General features: G+C 52.4%; 2 protein-coding genes across 3 annotated transcripts in view; both read left to right on the top strand.

Annotated features, from left to right (window-relative positions):
• Window positions 1-20,168, top strand: part of Timp2 (TIMP metallopeptidase inhibitor 2) — a 49,532-nt gene that overhangs the window by 9,595 nt on the left and 19,769 nt on the right. The gene's annotated exons all lie outside the window — the stretch shown is intronic.
• Window positions 2,944-13,556, top strand: Cep295nl (CEP295 N-terminal like). Of its 2 annotated transcripts, none has more exons than XM_021212329.2 (3): window positions 2,944-3,746; window positions 4,698-4,790; window positions 11,873-13,556. In XM_021212329.2, the coding sequence occupies exon 3, from the start codon at window positions 11,875-11,877 to the stop codon at window positions 13,471-13,473; it is 1,599 nt and encodes a 532-aa protein (XP_021067988.1). In that variant the 5' UTR covers window positions 2,944-3,746; window positions 4,698-4,790; window positions 11,873-11,874; the 3' UTR covers window positions 13,474-13,556. The 2 variants fall into 2 exon arrangements, with proteins under 2 accessions (XP_021067988.1, XP_021067987.1); XM_021212328.2 differs by having other exon boundaries at window positions 2,944-3,946; window positions 4,694-4,790; window positions 11,873-13,528.

Below are 20,168 nucleotides of genomic sequence, written 5' to 3'. Positions count from 1 at the left end.
CTCATCTGGTTTCCTGCTCTGTAACCTCTAGAAACAAGCAGGGTGACTTGAGGAAGGGTTCCTGTGGGACCATTCTCTACACTGAAACTACAGTCGGTCCCCTCCAACCTGCCCCGGGCTCCTTGAGGAAAGCCAGGTGCTTCACGGACAGAGCATGGTTCTTTGTGCGCATTTCCCTGTGGCTATCGAGCCCAGAGGTCTCGTCAGTGTGTCTTCGGGGTCAGCATGCGGTTTGGACATGTTGTCCCTTTCCAACCTGTGGTTGTGGGTGGCTCTGGCTTTCCTGGCACCCTGTTGGAGTTCAGACACTTTCTGGAGACACAGCAGAGCTTGCCGTGGCAGCCTGCTTATGACAGAGACCTGGTTAGGACACTGGCCAGCTGGCTCTTAGCCAAGGGAGGGGGGGAGCGCTGTCTGGAGAGGAGCCTCGCCTTCAGAGCCTCCTGGGCTGACTGAGACCCTACTCTGTGCCTTTCCAGCTGTTTCCTCTTCTCTAGCAACAGGCCGGTGCCTGTCTGACGGACTCTGTAGTGTAGTAGAGAAGCTGTTGATGAATGAAGTTCTCATCCCAGGATAAGATGTCCTGAGAAGCTGCACAGGTGACAGTCCCACTGTCTCCTTCTAGAAGTCTAAGCTCCTGGAAAACCTGTGGCCTATGCCTAGGAGCTACAGGGACAAAGGTCCAGGGTGCCAGAAGAGAATATCAACCCGTCTCCATCCCCGGCCCCGGCCCATTATACTGTGGTGCTGTGGGTGGAAAGGGGGCACCCTTTTCTTCAGGGACGTGTGAACCCAGCTCATCTTCTCTCTACTCCTCCCTTGGGAGACAGATCGTGAAGGTGGGAAGGTCTGTGACTTGCCCAAGGTCACCAGTACAGTGGTAGTGTCAGGAGTCCCTGGAGACCCAAACGGGAGCAGGCTTTCTGGCTTTAGAGGGTGCTTGTTCCTTGGGGCAGGGGGCTAGGCATCCTGTGGAGGCTTGGTGAAAAAGATGTGTGTCTCTCAACGTACGCCTTCTGGAGTCTCCCGTGGGCATGCAGGCAGAAGCAATCAGGATTATAAAAATAAACCTGTATCCAGGAATTTTTTTTTTTTCTGAGAGAATTGGTAACAGACAACAGTGAGCATTTGGTCACACGTTTATTCAGTCTTGCTTTACTTTGGGGGTTGGGGGGAGAGGCTAGACGCAGCTGCAGACAGTGCCTGGGGTCATAAGTGAATGCTGTCAAGTGTCTGCAGGTATGAGATCATTTGTTCACTCCTGTGGTGCTGGGATGAACTCAGGACCGCCTACACTGTAGCACTCCAGCACTGAGCAGGCCTCCCCCCCTGCCCTCTCCCGGCTTGGCTATTTCCAAATTAAACTGTAAAAATGAGGGTATGTGAGGGCATATGAGGGAACTCCTGTTTGCAAGTGCATTCTTTTTTTTTTTTTTTTTTCATTTTTCCTAAAATAGACTTGAACTATCCATGTGTTTTTTAAGTGTGCACTTGCCCGGATTGTCTAATACCCAGCCTAGCCCCCTCTAGTCTTGGATGGTCCCAGCCGGTGAGACCTGTGTCATCTAGCAGAGTGGATGTTTACGTTGTCTGTTTGTTTTGTTGTTGTTTGAGACAGAATCTCATGGAGCTCAGGTTGGCCTTGATTCTCCAGCCTTCAACTCCTAAGTGTTGGGATTACAGGCACGTACCTAGTGTGGCAATTTTATATGTGTGCGTGTTTGCATGGGTTGCACATGTGTGTGCCAACATGCATATGTATATTAACATGCCAGCAATTAATCTATAGTATCATGCCCTAGGAGTCCTACACCTTGTTTTTTGAGACAGTGTCTCTCACTAGGCTGAACGTTCTGGAATAGGCTAGTCTAGATGGCTATTGAGTCCCCTGGGGATCCCCAGTCTCCTTCTTCCCAGTGCAGGGATTATAAGAGCTCGACACAATTCCTAGCTTCTCTCTCTCTCTCTCTCTCTCTCTCTCTCTCTCTCTCTCTCTCTCTCTCTCTCTGTATGTGTGTAAGACCTGGGGGCTCATTGGTTAGTTGGGGCTGGCTGTCCAGTGACTCCCATGGGATTCACTTTTTGTCTGAACCTCCTCCGCACAGGGATTGCAAGCATGCGCCTCCAAACCGCCCCCAACCCACCCCAGTTTGATGCTGGAGGTCAGACCTAGGTCTTCATGCCAACCCAGCAAGCACTTTCTCAGACTGAGCCAACACCTCTCCAGCTTGCTGGTTGGATTAATACGGAGCTTGGGTCTCTGGAAACATCAAGGGAGGTGTCAGGAGAGCCAAGGCCAGGGGCAGGGGTGGCAACATCAGCTCCATTCTAGAACAGACCCAGAGAGAAAAGTCATGGAACCCGAGAGCACTGAGCCTGCTGGGGCAGGCTGAAAGAGCCACCCGTCGAAAGGGCCAGCATATTCTGGAAACCTCTCTCCAGGAACATTTCTCGTGATGAAGGTTTGATGTCAGGCCAGAAAGAAGAAGAAAGAGAAAGAAAGATCAATCCCAGGACTCTGTTTGTGGGTTCTCCAGAGAAACAGAATCAACAGAGATAAGACCCAGGGACTGGAGTGGGAATGGGCTCCCACAGGTTGAAAGAGCCCAAGCTGGCATCTGCAGACCTGAAAGCAGTGGTGTGATCTCATCGGTGAGTGGGGTTGGATAGTCTCTAGAGAGCAAAGGACAAGGGACCTGGAGGAGCCCCGATGGCTGGAGACAACAGATATCCGTTCACACCCAACATCGTCTGGATCCTCATGCTTGGACACCTGTAGCCCAAGCAGTATAATTCAAAGTTAATCCCGTGCAGAAACAGCTCCACATTAACCAGCTCGCTGGGTGTTCCTTAGTTCATTAACTAGCTGAGTATTCCTCAGTTCAGTCAAGTTGACATAGAAAATAAACCATCCCAAGAGCAAGAGAAAGGGGACCAGAAAAACAGGGGCGTCTTTAGTGGAGAAAGTTCCTCGTGTGGGGATAATGCACATGCTGGCCCAAGTCGGTGGGCAGTGGCCTTCCCAGGGGCTCATTCCATCCGGCCACAGCCTTTGGTTCCAGGTTCAGCTCTTCTCATCCTGCGTTCTCTACAGCTCAGCCTGCCCTGACCTTCACTTTTCCTCGATAGGAGAAACCTTAAGCTTGACTCTTGACGAAGCCACCTTCCCCAAACTAAGCTCTCAGTGGTCTTACTTTTAAAGGATGCTCCAGCACTTTCAGCACAGTCAAGGATGTCTAGCTTTGAGGTCTAAGTAGGTTTGTGACTGAGAGAGGAGCCGGAGCTAGGATTCTTTCTTCTGCCTCAGTCAGCTTCTCAGAGCTGTTGGGAAGTAGCTCATCCGCTCCTTGGCCGGAGTCCTGCCAGCTCTGTCTCCGCAGGAGCGCCCGTCTTTGACAGCTGGGGTGGGAGAGCACCACCCGAGGAGGAGGTCCTGATGCTGCCAGTCTGAGGGGAGGGAGGATTGTCCTTCAGGCAGTGGCTGTGAACTGAGGCTTTCTACACTGCCCGGCCTCTGCTCATCAACACCTCTTCAAACAGATGTGCTTTCAAAAAGCTCGAAGTCCCTGCCACTTGAGACAAATCTCTGATTGGTTTTCTCACCTGGAAGCTCGTCCTCTGGCTGGCCTGTCTCTGTCTCTGACCTCATCCCTGAGGTGATGTCACAGCACCACAGCTCTGCTGTCCCCATGGCAACAGCCTCCCTTGGTTAACCAGCCAGGGCAGACACAGGGCTGCTGGCAGAGGTGGGGAGTGGTAATTCCACCTAACCTGGGTCAGTGACCCCTGAAACCCCACGTGGACCACCTTAGGACTAAATTGCCGTGTCTGCCCCTTCTCCTCTGGAAGGGGGGGGTTCTTTTTGTGCCGGCTGTTGGGGGAGAACGTGTGACCAGGCCACGTGACCTGATGCAGATTTAAAAGTCCGTCTTACCAGCAAGAATAGGTGCTGACAGCGGGGGTGGGGGCGTGGGGGCGGGGGNGGGGGGGAGAGTGCTGGGGGTGGGAAGACAAAATGCTCTGAGGAGTGGGAGGTGTCACGACATTAAGGACAGCAGCTGGGTACCCCTGAGCTGGCTAGGGACTCACAGGTGGTGAACACCACCCCTATATTTAGTAAGGCCCCAGCTGCATCAGCCACATGTGCCCCTCTTGGTTGGTGGATGCCTGGATCCTGAGGTCAGAGGGCAGCTTACCACAAGGTCTGTCTGCAGGGATCTGAGCTTGTTCCTCACCCCCTCAACTGGCTGCCCTGCTGTCTTAGCCTGATAGAGCCTACCCTGTCCTGGTAGAGCATGGGGGAATGGTCAGATGTCTGAGTGTAGCCCCACCCCCCAGGATCTGGGTGAGAACGAGCTGTGAGCTTGGCCAGGACATATACTTTGCCATGCCTTCCCCAGGAGAGATTCTGATACCACTTCTCCAAAAAACCCCAAAAAAACAAAAAAACAAAAACAAACAAAAAAAACAAAAAACAAACAAACAAAAACTGCAGCCCAGAGCCTTTAGGAATGATCCAACTCTGGAACTTAGCTGAGGGAGGAGGGGTCAGAAACAGGCTGTGAGGCAGTGTACTGTGTGTCCTAGAGTACAGAGAAATGGGGTTAAAAACAGCTCTGATGTTTATTTCGCCTGGGCTTGGCTTGGATGCCTCCAGTGATGGGTGTCTCACTGCCTACCCAGTGATTTCAAGACAGCTCCATAGAAAGTGCTTCCTTTCACCCGGCCAACCTTTGCCTCCCTGTAATGTGTCCTCCTTGGCCTGGCTCAGTCATCTGGAGACGCACACGGTAAGTACCACCCTCTCCCCACATAACTGGCCGAGCATCTGGGCGGTCCTCGCAGCGATGGGAGAAACTGCTGTTACCTACTTCACAGATGAGGTGATGAAATAGCATTGTTCACCACCTCCCTCTGGGCACACAGTGTACCACCTGCACTCCTTCCAGATCCCCCAGCCCAGCAGAGGTCTCTGCCTTTTGCCATTGTCCTTCTGAGATCCTTGCTGGCATCCCTGACCTCTTCTATCCTTTCTCAGAACCATCTGGGAAGAAACTCTGCATGTCTGGCTCTCCCTTGCTCTGCTGACACTGGCTGTTGTTACTCGAGCACCTGTACATTTCTTATTATCCAGTATATTCCTAGCCATTTCAACACTTAAATTGTGCTCCCCCCACGCCCTGTCCTGCCCCACCCCCCAAAAGGATTTCTCTGTGTAGCCCTGGCTGTCCTGGAACTCACTCTGTAGACCAGGCTGGCCTCAGACTCAGAACTCTCACTGTCTCTGCCTAAAGGCATGTGCAACCGGGCTTGGCAGTCACACTTTCGATTTGTTGGTTGGGCTTTGTGACACCAGAGGCCCACGTCAGGTGTCTTCCTTGTTTCCGTATATATTGAGACAGGATCTCTCACTGAACCTGGAGCTCACCAACTTGGATACCCTGCCTAGCCAGTGAGCACTAGGGGTCCCCCAGTCTCTGCCTCCCCTGTAGTGGGGTCACAGGCATGAACTGCTGAGCTCAGGTATTTTACATGGGAGATCTACACTCAGGTCCTCTTGTTTACACGGTAAGAGCTTTGCTGACTGAGCCACCTGCTCAGCCCCTCATTGTGCCTTGAAAATGATTACCCCGTGACCTTGTCACAGACACTTCTCATCCCTTTGACATCACAGACCCCAGTCTGCCCATCAGCTTCCTGGACCTTAATGTTGCCTTTACCTTCAATGTTGGCCTGAGCTCCCTTCAAGGCAGGTGCTGTTCTCAGTGACAGAGGCCATCTCATATGCTGCTGAGACATCCTGACTGTGGAGACAGTCTGTGGAGACCGAGGGCCCAGCAGCCGAATCACTGAAGTGCCTCTCTTTCTGTCTGAGCCCAGCATGTCTGGGCTGTCCAGCAGAGGATTAGATTCTTTCCTGACTGCGGACGGAAATCACCCTGGGGCTCTGAGTGGCCGTGTGGCTCCTGGCCACAAACAGTGCTTGTGCCTCCCGAGCCCCCATACTCTGACTGATGGAATGGGTGAGATTTGAGTGTCTTTCTTTTGCATTTTGTCCTGTCAGGTTTGACCAGGGATACAAGCTGTTGAAAAAAAAATCTTTGTGATCTGAGACTGGTGGCACAAGGCCTGTAATCCCAGCACTGAAGAGGCCGAGGGGGGAGGATGGCAAGTTGTAGGCTTGTAGTGAGACCCAACATCAACAGAAACCACACAAGAGCCTCACAAGGTGGAGACTTGCTGATGATTTTCTGTCTGTCTTGTGGGGGTCACCAGTGCCCTATGGGTGTTGTGTTTTAGGATGAGCGAATTTGGAGTCAAAAGTTTGGGTCCCTGACACGGTCCAGGCCTGCTGACTCCTGTACTCTTGTTTGCTTTTCTGACAGATTTGATCGCTGGATGCTTATTCCTGTGATGCCAGGCCACAGCAGCTAGAGGGACAGGTTGCTATCAGAGAAAAGGGACAGTTCTAGCCAGCAGGGAGGTTGCAGCCGGCGATACAAAGCTGACTTACTAAGTCCACATTAGATTAATGTGCCACTTAGTTTAAGAAGAGCCTGTCCTGTATATCTTACGAACCCTTGAGGACGCCCTATGTTGTCCCAAAGAACTAAGGAAAACCGAGAGCAGTGTTGTGTAATAGGCGCTGTGCCAGGCACTCTCAGGAGATGCAGCAGTGTCTGGCTGTATGCATCAGACTGTCAGGCTGAGCTGTATAGAAATGCTCTCTCTAGTTGATGCCACTATCTGTTAAGTGTCTCTGGATGTTAGTGTCTGAGTCCTGAGTGTGTAGGCTGTAGAAGATCTCCTACTGTGGGGTGTCCCAGGGAGGGGAGTGGAGGACCCTCATGAAGAATCCACACAGGCACGGTTAAGGCGCTGGGCAGCAACGGGCTCTGGGCATGAAGTGGGCGGCACAGTGTGGACCAGACCCTGCAGCTGCCTCACAGGCTAGGGTGGGATCTCTGTAGGGCGGAGCCCTGGAACTTGCTAGAGGTTCAAGGGTGTGCTGCTGTTGTCTGTGGGTGGTATTCGGAGACTTGCTTGTAAGGACAAGAGGGGCCACTATAGGTTGTCTCGGTGTTCTGTAGTGGGGGGAGGGTGCAGGCACAGGGGTGGGTGCGTGGAAGACAGGAGGGCTTGTAAGAAATCCTAGGGGCTCAGCTGCTGTTGCCGGAGGGGGAGAGCTAACTGTGGTGGACTGAGAGGCGCTGCAGCCTGGCTTTGTGTTACGGATGCGAAGTCCACTCAGCTAGCTCCACTTGATCTTGTCTTCAAAAGTACCCCCTGACTTGGCTAAGAATCTGTAAAAGAACACATGCTCCCACGTCCCTGGAGGTATCAGTACTTGATATTGCTCACCTGTGTCTGGGGAAGGTGGTAGCATCTGCCGTATTCATTATTTGGTGAATGTTCGAGTCTCATCAGTGGTCAACTACAATGGTGGGTTTGTCCCCGTGGCCACTGTGTACCTGGTGGTAGGAGGGTGTGACACATGGTTACAACAAAACCAACAAGTAGGGGGCCTGGTGCCACTATTTAGCTGTGTGACTGACTGTCCTTGCGGATGTGCAGAAAGCAGACCGTGGGCATCCAAGGGTCATGGGAACTAGGATGACTCTCCTGCACTAGAGACGGAACTTACACAGGTCAGCTGCAGGACCCCATATGATTTTGGGACCCAGCCTGGCTGGTGTGAGCCTGTTCTCTGGCTCCTCACGGAGCTTCTGATTATATTACTTTGGTTCCTGGTTTCTGTGGGGCAGGCACTGAATATTTCTTCTACCCAAATGCTCAAAGGCATTGGGATCACCTTGGAGATGGGGGGGGGACCTCAGGCTCTTATGTGCAACCTGGTGCTGACCCTGTTTGGCTCAGGTATGTGCTAGTGGTGGCTGTGCATGACTTTTGGGACTTGCTGATGAGGACATCAGGTGAGTATGTGCCTCTCCTTAGCAATCTCAGGCTCAGCAAGGACCCTCCTTGAGCTCCTGTCCTCTGGTCACAAGAAAAGTGGGGGGAGGGCACAGGAAAGAACAAAAAGGCAATGGTCGCAGGGACATGGATTCCTGAACTACAGAATTAGCTCTTATTCTCCCAAAGATTTCTCCATGAGGGTGAGGGTCACTGACTGAGATGGGGACCACTTATGGGTGGCAGAGACAGGGCAGTTCTCAGTGAGTGTCACCTGTGAGAAAGGATGGGAGTCACTGGCTCCAGGCTCAGAAATAGTCTTTACACCTTAAGTGGGACTGGTGCCATCAGAGAGATAGTCACAGCAACACAGACCCTCCCCACCCGTGGCAACACCTCTGTGGCTATTCCCTGTGCGGGTAAAGCTCAGGGTTCGGTGTGAGACACACGTTCACACCCAGCTGCTCTGGGTTCTGATTCACTGGGTCTCTCTCTCTGAGCTGCCATTTCTCCTGGCTACAGACTTAGATGTGGTAATTCCACAGTCTACAGCCTACTGTTAGAGAAACTGCCAGACTGTTGACGAAGTGCCTTGCCCCATTTTAAACGCCCACCACAGGATGCAGGTTCTAGTTTCCCTAGCTCCTCCTGATTGTGGAGGGCGTGAGACAGTCACACTGCAGCTTCAGTCTGCCTTTCTGTGGTGACTGTGGCTCTTCCTGTGCTCTCTTAGCTACGCATCTGTCTTCTTGGTGAAGCCTCTATCTGTATCTTTGTATCTTTTCCTTTAAAACAAAAAGAAATTTTTAATTATGTTGTGGTGGGAGTGGGGTGGGGTGAGGGTGAGGGTAGGGGTGAGGTGGGATGGTGGGGATGGGATTGTGAGGTGAGAAGGGGGGAGTGAGGTACAGGGGGCACGATAGTGGTATGTGCACATGAGTGTGGTGCCCATGGAGGCCAGGGGTGTCATATCCATTGGAACTACAGTTACAGACTATTGTGAGCCACCCCCACATGAGTGCTGGCAACTGAACCCAGGTCCTCTGGAAGAGCAGTGCTAAGCCATTTTGACAGTTCTATTTGAATCTTTAAAAAAAAAAATCTATTATGTTATTTTTTGTGTGCACGTGAGCAGATGCCTGCGTGTAGATGCCTGTGTGAGCAGATGCCAGCACATGCGTAGAAGTGAAAGGGCAACTTCCAGCTGTTGGTTCTCCTTCACAGGATCCTGGGGCTTGAACTCAGGGTGACAAACTTGTGTAGCAGGTCTTTTACCTGCTGAGCCATCCTGCTGGCCTCCGGTTGTACCTTTTAGCCAGGTGTACTGTTAGGTTGTCTTCTCATGGAGCTGTTCGAATAGTATGAACTGGAGTCTCTTCCTGGGTCTGTGGTCTGGAAACCTTGGTGTTTGCAGAAGGTGCACAGGCTTAGCTTCTGATGCCACTCACCCGTCAATTTCCACTTTAACTGCTTGGTTTCTCCTGTTATGTCTAAGAAATCTTTGCCTAAGCCAGGGCCATGAATGTTTGTATATGTTTATGTATATGTACACACACACACACACACACACACACACACACACTTGTTTTCTAAATGTTTACAATTTTAGACCTGACCTTAGGTTTATATGGGTTTCACTGTGAGTTGATTTTTGTGTATGATGTGAGGTAGGGTCTGGGTTCTTCTTCCTTGAGTGTAGGCACCCTCCTGTATCAAGACCATTTGTTAAAAAAAAAAAAAAAAATCTAAGAAAAAAAAGATGATTCTTTTCTACACTTTAAAAGAAAATCCCAGTCCATGACTTGAAGGCTCCATCTTCCTCTAGTTTTTGTCCTTTTGGTTACCATCGTGGTTGGCAGGCTGGCGGGTGTCACGTCGGCTGTTGTTTCTAAGAACATGCTTCTGATTGTCTAGTCTGGAGCAAGGAACTATCACAAGGACATATTGTCTGTGTCAGTGTAGTGTGACTGGCCGTGACTGGTCAAAGACCCTGTGGCCTGCTTAGTTAGAGACATCTTTCTAGGATGTCATCTGGCTCCACTGTTCCCTGACTCCCCGCTTCAGCTTCCCCAGCTGTGAATCTCAGGTGGTAACAGGGCATCACCTCACAGGGCAGCTAGACAAAAGTGATCTGTGCTGTGTGTGGTATGCATGCCTATAGGCTCAGCAGCTGTGTATGGTGTGCGTGCCTATAGGCTCAGCAGCTGTGTGTGTGTGGTGTGCGTGCCTATAGACTCAGCAGCTGTGTGTGTGTGTGTGTGGTGTGCGTGCCTATAGGCTCAGCAGCTGTGTGTGTGTGTGTGTGTGTGGTGTGCGTGCCTATAGGCTCAGCAGCTGTGTGTGGTGTGTGTGCTTATAGGCTCAGCAGCTGTGTGTAGTGTGTGTGCTTATAGGCTCAGCAGCTGTGTGTGGTGTGTGCCTATAGGCTCATCAGCTGTGTGTGTGGTGTGCGTGCCTATAGGCTCATCAGCTGTGTGTGTGGTGTGCGTGCCTATAGGCTCATCAGCTGTGTGTGGTGTGTATGTCTATAAGCTCAGCAGCTGTGTGTGTGGTGTGCATGCCTATAAGCTTAGCACTTGGAGGGTTGAGTCTTGAGACGGGAAGATTATAAGTTCCAAGCCAACCTGGGTTGTATAGGGAGATCCCCATCTCCAAATGGGAAACCTGCGCAACAGCTGCATAGTGCACAGAGGAGCCTGAACTGTATGTAACATTATAACATCATCAGTAATGGACGTGCAGAGATGCTTTCTGATGGCTATGATTGACATTGGCTTAAGCAGGTCAACCTGCTCCTGTGGGGACTGAAAGAAAGGGCGGTTGGGGGCTCTTCATGTGACCAATGTGATCATGTGATGCTGTCCCTTTGAGAAGCACAGCTTCTCTTGGAAAGTCTGGCAAAGCATGGGCCCTACTGGTACCATAGAGGCACACAGCAGTCCCCTGACGACCTCACAGTGCCAAGCTGAGAGCATTGTAATGTAACACGCATGTCTCTTTCTCTCTGTCTGGTTTGTATTAGATCCATGGAGCAAGCATGTGCTCTCCCACGCACATGCCTGCATATGCACCCCTGTTCTCCTAGATGTGCACACAGATGCATCTCTCTCTCTCTCTCTCTCTCTCTCTCTCTCTCTCTCTCTCTCTCTCTGGTTTTTATTCCATCCAAGTAGCAAGCATCTGTGTACAGAGACACTCCTTCATGCACACCCCTGCTCTTGTGCATACAGGCGAGTAACACAGGTGTATGAGCATAGGTCCATACACCCACACACACATACACACACCCTGCCAGCCACTCTTGGTTTCATCTCTTCACCTGCTGGCAGCTCTCACCCCTGGCCAGGCTACATTGTTACTCTTCCCACCTTTCCCTGCCCAGTTTGTTCTCAGATGCTCTTTTCTGCAACCTCCCCTGACACCTGAGTCCTAACCTTGCTTCACGGGTGAAGGGTTCTCAGTTTCTACTCCACTATTGTCCTTTGTCCTGGGGCTACCCTGTGCATTTCAGGATGTTTAGTGACATCCCTGGCTTGTTCCCATCTCCAGATGGGTAGCACCTCTTCCATCCTATTGTGACGACAAAAATCATCTCCAGACATGACCAGATGCCCTACTCTGTGAAACATACATAACCCATGCAAACTCCCACATGCATACCCACAACATCCGAGGTGTTCAGGACAGAACCCGAGAGGCAGAGAGTGGGTACCAGTGGGCAGAGGTTGGGGAGAGATCTGTGGTTGATGGTGTTTCTGAGTGTGTCCTGTACACACATGTACACTTGTCTCCAGGGCCTTGCACACTTTTCTCCAGCTGTCTGGAGCAGCCTGTGCCCTCCTGGCCTTGTAGGTTTGCTGTGATTCTCTTGTTGTTTCTGCGGGTACCCCAGGCACCTGCAACCTCTGCCTCTGGCTACAGCCACCTTTGCTTACAAGTGTGTCTGCAAAACTCACAGAAATGCAGAGAGACACGGAGCAAGCAGCCCAGCTGAGCCCCTCTTCCGAAGATGAAGCCTTAGTTTTGAGGCAGAAGCCGTCAGAGATGCCAGCCGATGAGGAGGACAGTACCGCTCTGCATCAGTGGAAAGCAAGGCAGCTGCAACGCCTGGCTGAGGAGTTAAAGGCAGAGTGGCAGGAGGCCCGGCTGCAGCAGGTCCGACAGGCCGAACGCCTCTACTTAGCCCACCTGTTGGACGAGACAGCCGAGCGGTCCGCGGGAAACGATTCCAGCGTGGATGAACGGAACCAGAGAGGAACAGCAAAACACACGAGGGCTAAAGAGAGAAACCGAGCGGCATTCAGAGAGGAGAGGGGCCGCAGGGAGGAACACCCCAGGCAGCACCCCAAGTCCCGGAAAAAGGCACCATGCTCAGAGAGACGCAGTTCTGCCAAAGCCCGGGGCCCAGCCTCTGGTGAGAGGGGTAAAGGGAGACGGGTGTCTTCAAGTAAGAGCCACGGTGGCTACCAGGGCCCTCGGGTGACCAGAAGGGTAGGTGTGGAGAAGCTCAACCCATTCTTTGATGGAGAAACTGACTGCATGGAGGAAGTACAGAAGGAGTTCCTCCGGGAGGGGAGGCGGCCCTCGGCAAAGGGGACTCACAACCTCAGGGACCAGAGTCTACAAGGCAAAACAGCAGCCCTAACTCAGCCCTTGCTCCTCGGCCCCACCTGCAAACAAGAGGCTGCAGCCCAGGGGCCCCCAAGCAAGTACAACAAGAATCTGTGGCACAAAGAAATTGAATCTACCTTTGAAGAATTGTTTAACACAAACAGGAAGCTGAAGAAGCATCTGAGCTTGCACCTCGAACAGAGACTCAAGGCAGAGCAGAGTCCAGATGAGCAACAGAGCTGCTCAGAGACCCGGAGTGGGAACTTTGGCACCCTGAGAGAGGAGACTACGGAGGAGGTGGAAACCGCCGAGGCGTCTGGGAGCCCAACTGAGGTGGAGACCCCTGAGATGTACAAAGCCAATCTGAAACAGATACTGAGTGACACGGAGTACCCCAGATACCAACAGATAGCCAAGTACCCGTTAAAGAGTGAGAGCTTAGTGCCTGTCAAGGCAGGGACATCTAGAGAACAAGATGACTTATTCTCACTAAGCCCAGAGTCAGGACAGGAGCCACCCAAGTCCCCTGCGGTGGAGGACGAAAGCCTCAAGCCTTACCTGCAGAAACAGGCAGATTCTGTAGCCAGCTGGATGGCTCTGAGGCAAAAGCAGAAGGCAGAGTTGGAGCAGAGAAGGCAAAAGACACTTTTGGAGCTGACAGAACACCCCAACATGAGCTTGGAGATCCACTACAAGGCCGAGCTGGAGGAGGAACGCCGGGAGCGTAGACGGATGCGCTTGGCTCTCCTCAAATCTAATTCCACTGGGATCCGGGCCCTGCCCCCTGACCGAAACAACCTGTCCCTGGACAACGGCCTTCTCGATGAGGACAAACAGAACCAGATGATTCGTGACCTTCAGCAGCAGATCTTAGAGCAAAACAAGTTACACCAGGAGTTTTTGGAAAAAGCCAGGAAACGTTTGCAAGAGTTTCAAAAATCATTTTAAAAGCAGACCCACCCATGATAAATACATCCCCGATGGCTGCTTTGCCTGCACCGTGTCTGTGTTTCTTAAGTCTCTGTTTCCCATCCCGGCAAATGCCTTCCTGCAGAAGCAGGAACCCAATCCCGTGGGGTTCAGAGAGTGAGTCTAGCCAGTATTCTACAGACAGTCTGGTTTGATGGGCTGTGGGGACTCGTGGAAACCCCAGGTAAAATAGATTCTTCTGATGGTTTACCCAAATACTGGGCTTTCTGGGGGCATTCGGGGTTAGACGGGCACAGTTTCAAAAGATACATCATTGGTTGCTTGGCCTCTGGCTGAGACAATGTCAGAGCCATTAGCTAAAATCTCCCTCCTTTAGGAGACGGGGAAGAAAAAGCCAGAAACAACAGTGTTTAACAATATATGTACTCTTAGAACCTTATGGGTTGGGGACAGGCAAGCCCAGCCCAGCTGGGTGACCCATCTGGGGCCAGTGCTGATTGTGGGGTGGTGTCGGCAGAGGGGAGACCTGGATATCTCCTTAGCTTTTCAGACTTTGAACCAGCAGCCACCTGGCTGTGGGGAGCACATGCTGAGTAGATGGGGGTCAACAGACGTTCTCTGCAGAGCCCAGAGAGTGACTGCCTCCCTTTTTCCAGCTAGCATCTGGCCACTGCTCAGCTTGACTTTTGCAACCCCAAAGAAGCCGTGGAAGGGCTGGGCTGCAGCTTAGAGGAGTGTAGAATGCTCCGTAAGCTAGGTGAGGATGCTTGAGGCCCCAGGTTCAACCCCCAACACTACAATGGCAGTTGGGGTTAGCAGTAGGGTGCACGGGACCAAGTACAGTGGGGACCTGACTAACTTAGGCGGTGGCTGCTGGCTATGGCTCCTCCTTAGTTTCTGAGCCTTCTCTCACCCCTCCCCTCCCCTCCCCTCTCCCCGCTTCCTCTCGCTGACGTCTAGAGAGCTTGATGGATCGCATTTGATCATGACGCATTAGTAATATCAGTCTATAAAACAGCCATCTTTATCTCTCATAAGTGTCTTGTAGACCACATAATGGAGGACTGTTAAGTATGCCAGCCAAATGACCTAGGGAGATTCTCTGACATGTTTCGATTTTATCTTAATCCCCTGCTTCCTGGGACATGCACCTGCTGAACCCTTCAGCACATACACTTCTACTGAGCATGGTGGGTCATGGCTGGTTTTCCAGGGGGTTGAAGAGCCTCTTCCCTGCTGTGGTCTCAGCCTCGCTCCTGACCCCCAGCCACGAATGTAGAACCTCCATGCATTCACCTTGGCATGATACCTTGGCGGGGCTTTTGGAGCCCTCCTTCCAGGACCCCAGCGTGTCTGTGCCGCTTTGTGAGAAGAGCGCTACGCAGCCAGTGCCTTTGGATCGGGAGGCCTGGCGCCGAGAAGTGCTTCAGTCTAACCCCAGCTTTGGTGCCAGCTCTTGTTTAAAAAACACTTTTGGAAGCTGCAACGAAAGCGTGCAGCTGGGGCGTAGGTGGGAGGGCTCCGTTTGCCACCCCTCGGCTTCCCGTTTGCACCATTTCTGCTGAAAGAGTTTCCTCTACTCTCCCGATAGTTTACATCTACTCCGAGTGCCAGTCGCTGTCCCCGACCCTTTCCCCAGCCCTGTCCCAGCAGGTAAGCTGCGAGCAGCCTATGAGGGCTGTACAGCTTGTGCATAGCAGAACACACAAGCATTGAGTAGCCTGTGAGAGCAGTGTTGCCCAGGGGTTAGGCCCACAGCAAGATATGACATACTGGGCCTGGTGGGCGTGTGGTTCTGAGCGTCCGAAGCCACCTGCTGCCGTGCTTCTCATCTGGCTGAACCCTATTAATATCCCACAGGGGTTTGAATCTGCTTTTGTTTCTCAGTCATCAGACCTCATTCCTGCCTGGCTGTCGGCTGAGGCTCAGTGTTGCATGATACAGGGCAGCACCACCTCCATCCAGAGGAGTCGAGTGGGTGTTGCGGCGTCCCTCAGCCTAAAGCTGCGGTCACAACTGGACCTCACATTGCGTAACCGAGCCTCCCAACTTAGTTGGAAGCCGCGGCCCAATGAGCAGACCCATCTTCCCAGGGCACAGCACATTGTTTTTGTTTCCATTTACAAAAATGGTATTCGCGGCCCGTGTTCCAAGTAAGGGATCGCTCCTCCTCAGCTACACTGAGCTAAAAGTAGGTGTAGGGATGGGTGCTGAGACATGATGAAGGATGAGTCACCTCTGCCCGGACAGTAACACCTACACTGTCCCTTGGCAGTGAGCATGAGGAGAAACCCTGCCTGCTCCCACCTGTCTCATACGAAGCTAAAGGGGGATGGGCTAGCCTTGGCTCAGGCCAGTGGTGTAGATTGTAAATCCAACCCCTAGGATCTCCTCGCACTAAAACGATGACTTCCAGCAATTCCCTGAGGAGATGTCATGACTGCCTCCCCATCTTATCCCCAAAGGTTCGGGAGTTGGTGTGGACCCCATTTCACCCTTTAGGTTACATTGACACATCTGAGTGGCAACGCAAAGTCTTCGGGTGTAACCTGGAGCCTCCGCAGCACCCTCCACTCTCCTCACCCTCCTCACCCAGCAGCCTCAAGGACCATAGTGACAAGAGTAAAGGCTCTGCCACTCAGGAGGCAGGCAAGGGGTCAACACGCTGACTCCCCAGTCTTGAGAGTCCATCTCCTCCCTCATGCCCAGCTTCAGCCATCTCTGTCACTGGCATCTGCATTCTTGATGGATGTGCGGAGGACACTTTCAGCTCCTGCTTGACACCCCTCAAATCCCAAGGCATTGGTTCGCATAGATAGCACTGCTGGCCAGGGTTGGGGAAGTCCATACTCACACTCCAGGCCTAGCCTACAGTTGACTGAGACGGGGTACTAAGGGCTAGTGTGTAGCTTCTGGGTTTGTACAGAGCTCTGTCCGGTTGCAGGAGAATCCAGGCATGGAGGCTGCCTTTTCCCTCCACCTCCTGAAGCACTCGGGTTCTTGCCCTGCACCGCCTCAGAGCACTGTGTATGCCAGAGCTTCTCCCTGGCTTTGTGTCTCTGTGCCCACAGAGGCAGGAGGTAGAGCCTTTATTCCGGTTACGTGCTGCATCCATCAGAATCCTTTTCATCGAGCTCCTTCCTCACGTCTCTGCCCCATGCATTTTCTTCAGTGTACGTGTACTCAGAAAAGTCTCCGGGGCTGACCAAGTGCTGAACAGGCACCCTATCTGCCCAGATTTGCAGGACAGCAGCAATGTCACTGTCCCTAGGTTGGGGCATGCCTGGGATGTCCACCAGGCGAGAGATGCAGGTGACTGCACTGCTCACTGACACACTGACTGAGCCAGTCAGTCGTGACCAGGATGATCCACTGGGACACACTTGGCTCAGTCACCTCTCCCTACCTAACTGCCTGCATGGCTAGCACATATGCAGGTGCTCAGCACCCAGCCGTGCATGCACGTGCTAACAGCAGCACCCAGGACTCCATACCAATGAGAGGATGAGTTTAGAAAAGGGGCGTGAGTTTGGGAGTGGGGCAGGGACCCTCTCTAACCTGTATTGTTCCCCCAACAAGTACATAACAGCAAGAGATCAGTTCAGAGTCCAAAACCAGACAGAGTCGGGCCTCCAGCCAGTCTTCAAAGGATCCAGACTGGGGAAGCTATGGGCCCTAGACCATCTGGCTGGACACTTGAGGGCTATCCTGAATGTCCTTCCATACTCCATGGCTTGGAGTGGGGCTCTACTGATGAGGGGCTAGGGAATGAGAACGCACATTCTGTTGTTTCCCTTCAGACAGGGTGTATGGGCTCTGGTCACAGCCCCATGCCTTAGTGTCCCATTTGTAGGCCCAGGATTATCAGTGCTAAGCACTGAAGCAAAGGCCCAAAGGTCTGGTCATCCTAGGTCTGCTCCTGGGAAAGGAGCGAACGAAGAAAGATGACCGCCATCTGTCCATCCGTCCGTCTGTCTGTCCATCCACCAAGTGAAGATCCCGATCTGCCTTTGCTGTCATGTCACTCAGCCCCCTGCCTCAGTGCTGTGGGAAGACAGACAGCTTACAGGGGTCGGCAGGGTACCCTCGGGGATCTCTCTGGGCTTTCTCTGCCCTGCTCTGTGCTGCCCGGCTTGCCCGGCTTCGGGATTTACAGGGCTGAGCTTGGCTCCCGTGAGGCCCTTGGCATAGAAATTGCGGAGCAGCGGCCTCCTCCACAAAGCCACACTGTTCTCAGCAAACCCTCCCAGGAGCGGGAGGGATGTTTTTCAGATGATTCAGCGGCACGTGAATGGGAAGGGCCGCACTTAAGGCCTTGGCGTGAGATCCTGCTGGCCTGCCTCTGTAAAGGAAGGGTTGCAGGGCGTGGGCTTGGTTCCACCAGGCCTAGAAGGATAGAGCCAGGGTCCTGGGGGGGGGGGCATGAAGCAGCTGGAGGGCTGGGCCAAGAATGCTCGTAGCTTGCTTCTGCTCGCTCATATAGATGTGCCATCACCCTCTCCGAGAAGAGCCAGAGGAATGGGCAGGAAATGGAGATGGGAAAGCTGGTCTCCATGGAGACGGGCATCTAGCGGACAGCCGCCCTCCTGTGCGTGCGATCATGCTAGAATCCGAGCGGTGGGCAGGGAGCCTGCTGCTAGGCAGGCCTGGCACATTCCCAGGCACCAGTCCATGGATGGTGTGGCCCAGACCTGAGTGCCCTGCAGTCCCTTGGTCAGAACTTTGCAACCCCATCCCCCTCCTCCCTCACCCTCAGCCACACCCATCGGCTCTCCTTGGCCTGAGTTGTTGTAGATGAACAGGTCTTGACCTCATCCTGAGTAGGCTCAGCCCTACCCCAAGGCTGGAGTCCTACTTGCTTTCACACTCCCCCAAAAGCCCAGTTGCTGCCTATGAGGGGACAGATCATTGGATTTGGGAGTTTCTGTGGGAGGGGCTGGCTGGTCTCAGCTGCTGACAGAGGGAGGCAGTGTGGAATCCTGCTCACCAGCACAGGACTGTTTTTAATTACTGAATGACAGCCCCCTTTTCCTTTTTAGGGAAATACGAGAAAAAGGATTTGGGGGAGGTCTTTTTTTTATTTTTTATTATTTTTTTACCAACCAGAGTGACTGGGCGTGGAGCAGACAAGGCAGGGTAGAGTTCAGTGAACGACCCCAGTCATCTGCAGAGGTCACCGTGAGGTCATGGCAATGAGAAGGTCACCATGAAGCCAGAGACAGCAGGTAGAGCTGGAATCGGTGGTACCTGAGGATTTGTAAGCACCAAACCTGCCTTTCATCCCTAGGGACACCTGGCTGCTCACCTATAATTCTACTTCCTCATGCTGAGGTGTAGCCTCAAGGCCTGAGAACCAGAGCAGGTTTTAGGACCCCAAGACAGAGCCCCTCTGTTGACCACTATTCCCCATCCCCAGTGGCTCCTCCAGCCAGTGAAGTTGGCCCATTCAAAGGATCAAAGCGGTCCATCCAGGTGGTCTTCCTCATGCCCTGCACAGCCCTACTCATGTCTCACAGCAGTTCAAGGACAGCATCCTGAACACTGTAACCATCTGATGGCAGCTGTCATAGGACAAAGCCAGGACAGTGTGGCTGGTCTTATGTCCCCAGCTAAAGGTATAGAATTGGGGCACTGCCCAGTTCTTCTCCAGACTGACTTTCAGAGTTCAAGACAAATTAATCCAGATTCAATGGAAAGGCAGCCTGGGTATTGTGATGCCCTCTCTAAAGGGACAAGAAACTGATCCCCAGGGGCCAACTCAGGGTCTAGTTATGGGTAGTGTTGCTACTTTGCTAGCTGAATGGAGGATGTAAAGGACAAGCTTAATAAAGAGACCTTATCTCCCCTCCCCACCCCCGCGCAGAACAGACTGGAGAACCAGCAGAGCATTTGTTTACTCTGGGAGAAAGAGATGTTGTTTTTATAATCTGGCTGAATTGATTGGCAAGAACTCTCCCAAGAAACAAAGGAGTGGCTGACTTTAGTTAGATATCTGCAGCTGGGCCTAAAGTCACCGCATTTGTATCCATTTGTATCAAAGGGATGAGGGAGGTCTTTCCCTGGGGGATCTCCCCACCTTAATGCCAGTAGCTTTAAAACTGTGTATCGCTGACCGAATTAAACTGACAGGTTTTCTAGAGGACCTTGCTGGCCCCATGTCACAGCAGAACCCTGAAGGATGGAGTGGCCAGGTTGTGACCCTCTGGTGATCCTGAGTAAACCTTTTCAACCTCAGAAGACAGGTGTTGATAGCTCCAGGTTCATCTGTGCTCAGTGTGGGAAGCCCACACCCCAGAGAGGGGGCTGATTGGAGCTGTCCATAGGACTTAAATATTCAGTTGGCTTATGGTTTTGTCCCAAGAGCAGGTGGGCCCACAAGAGGGTAACAGACTGCAGACCCCAGACTCCAAGGAGGAAGACTCCTGCAAGCAGCTTTCGTTCAGGTTATGACCCTCCAATGGACTCTGGGCATGGTGTGTCTTCAGATTCTCAAGGGACTTCCATGATGATGTTACAATGGACACTATCAAAATCTAAAGTTGCTGACAAGCTGGGTGTGGTGATGCACGTCTTTAATCCCTGCACTTAGGAGGCAGAAGCAGGTAGTTCTCTGTGACCTCAAGGCTAGCCTAGTTTACATAGTGAATTCCAGGCTAGTAAAACTAACTCTCTCTCTCTCTCTCTCTCTCTCTCTCTCTCTCTCTCTCTCTCTC

The sequence above is a fragment of the Mus pahari genome, chromosome 14 (assembly GCF_900095145.1).
Source record: "Mus pahari chromosome 14, PAHARI_EIJ_v1.1, whole genome shotgun sequence".
NCBI lineage: Eukaryota > Metazoa > Chordata > Mammalia > Rodentia > Muridae > Mus > Mus pahari.
Note: the sequence above shows the minus strand (reverse complement) of the source record. Positions and strands in the feature narration are given on the sequence as shown.